This window comes from Leptosomus discolor, chromosome 1 (assembly GCF_034619465.1).
Source record: "Leptosomus discolor isolate bLepDis1 chromosome 1, bLepDis1.hap2, whole genome shotgun sequence".
Lineage (NCBI taxonomy): Eukaryota > Metazoa > Chordata > Aves > Leptosomiformes > Leptosomidae > Leptosomus > Leptosomus discolor.
The window spans coordinates 14888245-14895594 of NC_141391.1; the positions used below are offsets into that span (position 1 = coordinate 14888245).

A 7350-nucleotide genomic window follows, 5' to 3' on the forward strand; every position below is an offset into this window, starting at 1 on the left:
CTGCCTTTGTATAATGCAGTATCTCTATTATGAGTATGTGTGTCCCCTTTTCCTTTTTTAATGCCGGGACATTATTTGACTTGGCTGTTTTCTTTCCTTCTATATGTGAGTATATGCCCCCATAGTGCTATGTGTTTGAACAGATTTCTTTTAGTCAGAAAGAGAATGAGAGGCAGTACATGTTCTAGGATTGGACAGGGAAGGCCAAAATGTTATACCTTGTCCAGCCTGTGCTTTTTCCAGTTCCAGAGTTTCTTTGACTTCTCAGTCCTCCCATTAGGGGTACACAGAAAGTCAAGTCTCCTGAAGGGAGCAACTGCATTATAAGAAAGGTTTTCATTAGAAAAGAATACCTAGAAAAATGGAAGGAGGAGTTGGTGGCAGCAAACAGCTCTAGCTTGGCAGCAGGATGTCTAGGTGCCCAGTTGGGACTTTAATAGGAGTAGACTGACAATATGAAGCCCTCTAGACACATGCTCCCCTCCCAGCCATATGATTAAATATCCTTTCCTGGTCATTCTTCTGGTTTTTTATTTTCATGTCATATTTTGCATGTCCTTAAACACCTGGAATGCCTTGCCCAGCCCAGATCAGTGTTCTACTCAGTCAGGCTTGGCTGCAAGTCTGCCGTCTCCAGGAATCCATAAACCTTTCTTCTTCCTGTAGGATCATATTAACTGATGAGTCATCTGAGAGAGATTCCTGTGTTTTCCCTCATTTATTCCTCTCTGGCCTCTGTCTTTGTCTTGCTAGACTGAAAATTCTTTAGGGCAGAAGCATAGTTTTAAAGCTTATTTATAACTTTATTATTATTGTTGTTGTTGTTATTGTTATAATAATAATGCTATTATCATTGTTGTTATTATTATTATTATGGCCTCAAATGTTGTTGACTGTGTGTAGTCAAGCAAAAAAACTTATGATCTGATGAGTACCACCCTTTGACTGCTAGTATAAGTTTATCATTATGGGCTGAAAACAAACATAATAAAAGTAGGGAAAGGGAAAATGCATTTTTCTTACCTGGAGTCTATCCGGTAAAGTCATGGAAAGAAGGAACCTCTAGGAAATATGGGTACCGTTTTCTGAAGTTGTTTTTTTAGTCTGCACTAAACAACATCAATCACACTCTTCTCAGACTATTAGCATCATCTTAAGAGAAACAGAATAAATGATGGTGATGTTATCACATGCTTTTTAACAAACAGCCTTAATACCATAAGTAAGAATGTCCATTTTCATAACTACACACAGAAAAATGCCCAAGAACCTGCAAGCCCTTTTCATGGTTAATGCTTCTAGCTGGATAGGGTTGAAGTGAGTAATAACTAATTAAGTTAGTAATCTAAGTAATCAAATTGAGTGTGGAGGCAATAACCAGGGGCTCGAAAATTGCACCAGAATTATGAGTAAATATTCTTAGAGTCTCTCATTATACCATTACACACAGTTTGTAGATAACATAGGGATGTAATTCCTCTGTGTCAGAAGCAAGGTAGTGGCAAGAATCCTGCAATTCATTAATCCATGAGATTTTGAGAAACTGACTTCTTTGTACCTTTTGTTTGTGTATCTGTCTAAATGTCAAATGCTGGGAAGCTTTCTCTTTCCAGAACTAAGTCAGAGTCCATGTTTTCTTATCTTTTTTTTTAGTTTTAAGCTAAACATACTTGGATCAGGTAAAATTGGAAGCTGAAAACAGAACAGTTCAGTAGACATGAGAGAATATAGGTGAAAACTGCATTTATTTTCTTAACTTTTTCTCAGGGCACTGAAAAACCAACATGTATTGTTCAAGAACAACTTAAATAATTTTGCCTCATATTTAAATATTGCTGTTCTGTTTTATTATTGCCTTAAATATCTTTTGTTGCAGTATTACTCAGATGTCCCATTCTTCACATGGGAGACTGGCTTGATAGTCATGCCACTAAGTAATGAGGTGCTACATATTAATCAGGTTCAAAATCATCCCTGTGCTTTAGTAAATTCATAACCAATTATATTATAATCATTGCAACTCTAATCATTATTAAAGTTACTCCACTGTCTTATATGTGTAAAATCCGTGATTATGCCACACAAGTGTATTGGGTTTGCACAGCAAAGTTTTGGTGGCGGGGGGGGTTACAGGGGTGACTTCTGTGAGAAGCTGCCAGAAGTTTCCCCGATGTCTGATACAGCCAGTGCCAGCCAGCTCTAAGATGAACCCGCCGCTGGCCAAGGCTGAGCCCATCAGTGACAGTGGCAGCGCCTCTGGGACAACGTGTTTAAGAAAGGGAAAAAACCCTGCGCAATGGCAACTTCAGCCAGAGAGAGAAGTGAGAATATGTGAGAGAGACATTTCTGCAGACACCAAGACCAGTGAAGAAGGAGGGGGAGGAGATGCTCCAGGTGCTGCAGCAGCGATTCCCCTGTGGCCAGCAGTGAAGACCATGGTGAAGCAGGCTGTCCCCCTGCAGCCCACAGGTGGTGGAGCAGATATCTGCCTACACCCCGTGGAGGACCTCAAGGAGGCTGTGACCCCATGGAGAGCCTGTGCTGGAGCAGGCTCCTGCCAGGACCTGTGGACCCATGGAGAAAGAGAAGCCCACGCTGGAGCAGGTTTGCTGGCAGGACTTGTGACCCCGTGGGGGACCCACACTGGAGCAGTCTGTTCCTGAAGGACTGCACCCCATGGAAGAGACCCACTCTGGAGAAGTTTGTCAAGAACTGCAGCCCATGGGAAGGACTCACACTGGAGGAGTTTGTGGGAAACTGTCTCCCATGGGAGGGACCCCACACTGGAGCTGGGGAAGTGTGCGAGGAGTCCTCCCCCTGAGGAGGAAGGAGCGGCAGAAACAACATGTGATGACCTGACCACAACTTCCATTCCCCGTCCACCTGCGCCACTGTGGGAGGGAGGAGGTAGAGAAATCAGGAGTGAATCTGAGCCCAGGAAGAAGAGAGGAGTGGGGGAAGGTGTTTTTAAGATTTAGTTTTTATTTCTCATCATCCTGCTCTGATTTGTTTAGTAATAAATTAATTTAATTTCCCTGAGTCGAGTCTATTTTGCCCATGATTGCTGAGTGATGTCCCTGACCCTATCGCAACTCATGAGCCTTTTGTTATATTTTGTCTCCCCTGTCCAGCTGAGAAGGGGAGTGATAGAATGGCTTTGGTGGGCATCTGGCGTTCAGCCAGGGTCAACCCACCACAACAGGAAAAAGGTGTTTTGTCAGACTGTTACCTGCTCTTTTTTTTGTTGACTTTGAGGAAAAATGATCTTGAGATTAAAGAATTCAATTAATGTGTGACCTTCAGTAAAGTCATCTAATGTCCCTCTGTATATTTTACATTGTATAAACAAGTATATATTGTACAGATTTTTATGTATAAATTTGTATATATTATGTAGAGTAATGAAATTTCACACATGTCTTGTCAACTGTAGATGGCAAGTTCTTCAGAACAGTAGGCACCAAGAAGTTGTCGTGGAAAAAGTGCTAAACAGAGCAGTGTACACCAGCCAGAAAGCAAGCTAGCATTTAAGCGAAGTAGACAAACAGGATCCAGTGCTTATGTTGTAGTTAGCAGTGGGGATGTATCCAGAATGACAGTGCTAAGAGTTAGAAATGTTTTCAGCACCCTGAAAATAAGGTGCCCTTGGATATCATGGTAACAACTCAAAATTACTGACCTCCTCTGGAAATCTCAACCTGAGAGTGTAACCCTTGATGAGTCAGTTGCTCACTTAAGATGAAGGCAAAACACACCATTTAGTCCAGTCGTAAGACAGCTTCAGAGAAACAAAAGAAAAGCTTTTTCTTCAGAGGGAGAAGTCGTTTCTGGAAAGCTCACACATACAACCTTTGGAATATGTCCATCCACTGTCATACACTTTTAAAGATTCAGATGAACGATGGTGTGCTAGTACTGATTGGCATCAGGGTATGAGGCCAGGGTAGAGGGATTCTCTCTGCACCCTTTAGGAAATCTGTCCCGGCTTAGCCTCCCCAGGAAGGTGTGGAACTCCAAAGATGAAGTGCCATGGTCCCACTGGCGCTACACAAAATAAAATAGATTTCTTCTGCTAATGCTTATGATGGCACTGTTATTAATCTAATTTAGGAGTCTGTTATCTCACTGTTCTGGGAGGAAAGACAAAATAAATTGCATGTCACTTGCATATACACATTCTCAAAAAGCATGCAAAAAATGTTAAACTTCACCACAGATCACATACTGGGTCACTGAGATAATTTCTGGCTGGAAGGAAAGCTGAATCAGTAACTCCCCATCACATCATACAAACGTGAAATATATAACAAGTTCATCTTCACTTGGTATAATGTGGGTTTTCAGTAAGTTTAAAGAAACTCAGAAAAACTGGTGTATTGTATAAAAATTGTTTTGAGTGTATAAGTTAAAGTCAAGGCATCAGATGAAGCACAGGACTCGAGAGAGAACTCTGAGCTTCCCTCTTCATGTTCAATCCTTCATTTTGGACTTTGGAGAATCATAGTGCTGGAAGCCATATCAAGAGGTGACTTAATCTGTCCTCCTTCTCTGGGATAGAATCATTATATATCTAACTTTTACAGATACCCACATAGTGTCTTTTTGAAATTTTTTTTTTAATTAATTTTTAGTAATAGGAATTCTTCAATTTGGGGATTCTCCAATTCTTGCCACTTCCAGTACTTCACTGTTCTAACCAATAGAGGGGTCTTCCAGCTACAGATAAGAGACTTACATTTAGCTGTCTACATGTAGGTGTCTTCATGTCAGGTATTATTTAAGGAAGTATTTCGTTGAAGGTTTTGCCACAGGCAGTGGAACCTGGCGAGCCATTCGTTGCACTCTCAAGTAGGTGTCTAACCTAGCAGAAACCAGGCCTGCAGTGTTCATGGAGCTAGCCACATAGTTTGCTTATAGACATCTAAATTTAGGTGGCCGAAGCTAAAACCCACACAAGATACTTAATTTAAATCTCCCTTGCTGCAATTTAAATCTATTTAAGTCCTCTTTGCAGTCAGCCTGGAGAACAGATTACTCCTTTTTGTCTCACATTGACCCTCTATGTATTATTTTATTCTATAAACTGATCAACTGTATTTTCTCACAACTCATGTTTTTTACACCTTTAATGACTCAATAGTCACTTTCAAATTGTCTCCAGGCAGTTCATCACTTGCTTCCACCATAAGCTCAGCTCAGCACTCATTTGAATGTCAACTAGAATGAAAGAACCATTTTAAAAGTTATAAATTATATTCCTGTTTAAACATCTAAGTAGGATGGTGGTCTCTCTTCTGCAATAACGTGCTTGTTAACACAAGTAAGCTTGGAGTTATTATCTGCTATAATTCGGCTCCTCTGAACTTCTGTGTAACTAGTCATGACCATCCTGCATTTGTGCAACTGATTGTTCATACACTTCCTAGGTTTTGATTTCATTTCTGTATACATTTTGCCTTGTTATCTCATTTATTACAAGCCTGTATTTTTTTCTTTCAGACAAGCAAAAGCCATGTATTCCTGTAAGGCTGAGCATAGTCATGAGCTGTCTTTCCCACAGGGGGCAATATTTTCTAATGGTAAGACAGATTTTACATTTTTTTATGTTAAAAAAAAAAACCAACAAACAAACAAACAAAAAAAAAAAAAAAAAAAAAGAAATTGTGTCCACAAAATGAGAGCATAATTAAATTTTCAGCTCTCAGTTTTTGCCCTGATGTTTCAATTTCTTTTAAATAAATACTAGCTAAATAAATATATGAACCATGTGTGTGATCTTTCAACAGTGTTACTTAATTGTAAATATATTTTTTTTTGTCTGGCTGTTTTTCTACAGTGTATCCATCAGTGGAACCAGGCTGGTTAAAAGCAACTTATGAAGGCAAAACGGGACTTGTTCCTGAGAATTATGTTGTCTTCCTCTAGTAATCTTTAGTGGACAGCAATATCTTCATGGTATCCATGGTAACAAATAATAAGCACTATGAATTTTATCTGACACAGATATGGGATCAGCCCGTTAGCTGAATGGTAGTTTTCCTTCAGATACTGCAGCTGCAGGTTACACAGCTCCCTATCAACGGAACAGAATGTAATGAAACAGTTAACAGTTTCAGTACTGAAGACGGTACTCTGTTTAAATAACTTCCATTGTTTGCAAAAGGTTGTTCTGTTCTTCTTTTATGGGTAAGGAACACTAGAGCAATAAAATCAAAAAAGTTGCTATTTAGCTGCAGGCTTTCAGGTCCTAGGATGTTGCTCACAGAAGTGTGAAATTAAGGGGCAATGCACTCTATGACATTTCTTGTCATCTATGGTTTTTAATATGGAAAATTGTGGGTTTTTTCATAATGTAGGTATAATGTAAGCTTCTTTTGTGGTCTGAATTCTCCCTTAGAAAACTCGATTCTTAAATTAGTCCTAATCATTTCAAATAAGAAATGAGTTTTCCATGAACCAGAAGTTTGAACTTCTGTTGATCATTGAGATTACAGTATGGTATAGAATTTATGCAACTGATAATAAAACCAGTTTATACATTGCCTCAGCAGTAAGTGCTCATTCAAAATGTGATATGTTTAATGAATGTTTCATTCAAATACTTAGATTTATTTGCTTCTTTCTGTATCAGTATAGATAATATTAACAACTTTTATTTCTATGATACCCATCATCTGGAAGATATTCTCAGTCTATCTCAGAACAACATCTGTAGAAAACAAGGAGATGCTGAGTTTGGAATGATTGGTAGTCATGTGAAGTGGACAGTGAAAAACAGCAGTATGTTTTGAAACCTGAGATAAACTGAAACCAAGTCCTTTTCCAACTTTTTCCAGTGCAAATAAGACAAATGGCCTGTGAAGTAGCTAATTTTATAAGCTATGAATGCTGAAAGCTCCATGTAGCAATAAAAGTATTTGGTATTATTTCTCCTGACTTCTGCTAAGCTATTTGACAAAGATTTCTCCCCTTCCACAGAATAAGAAAGCCTTACTTTTCAAAGGGTTTGTATCGACCCATTGATTGCTCCTGGTAGGACTGAAGAAAAGAAAAACAAAACAAAACAAAATGCAAAATCATAAGCATCTTTCTTAATCTGAGCATCTTCCACATCTTAAGGGAAAACATGCACTGCTTGCTTTGGCTACTTACCATGCCCAATTGAAAACCAAGATATTGAAGCTCCGCATTAGTAATCCTTTAGCATTAGTGCTACAGAAAGAATTCGCTGTTTCATAGACCTGTCAAGGCTTAGTTCTTTCTTCAGCAGCAGAAATCAATATATAAATCTTCTGTTGATTTCTAAGTTGTACACTACTTCCAGGAAGTTTAAGGAAGAACTTCTGTTAG

At 39.0% G+C, this 7350-nt stretch overlaps 1 protein-coding gene across 1 annotated transcript in view; it reads left to right on the forward strand.

The window, feature by feature from the left end:
- ARHGAP42 (Rho GTPase activating protein 42) overlaps positions 1-5925 on the forward strand; it is a 166795-nt gene extending 160870 nt beyond the window's left edge. The window contains exons 23-24 of the mRNA XM_086481749.1: positions 5500-5579; positions 5837-5925. Coding sequence (XP_086337875.1) covers positions 5500-5579; positions 5837-5925 — 169 coding nt within the window. The remainder of the gene's footprint in view (positions 1-5499; positions 5580-5836) is intronic.
- Positions 5926-7350: the final 1425 nt, after the last annotated feature.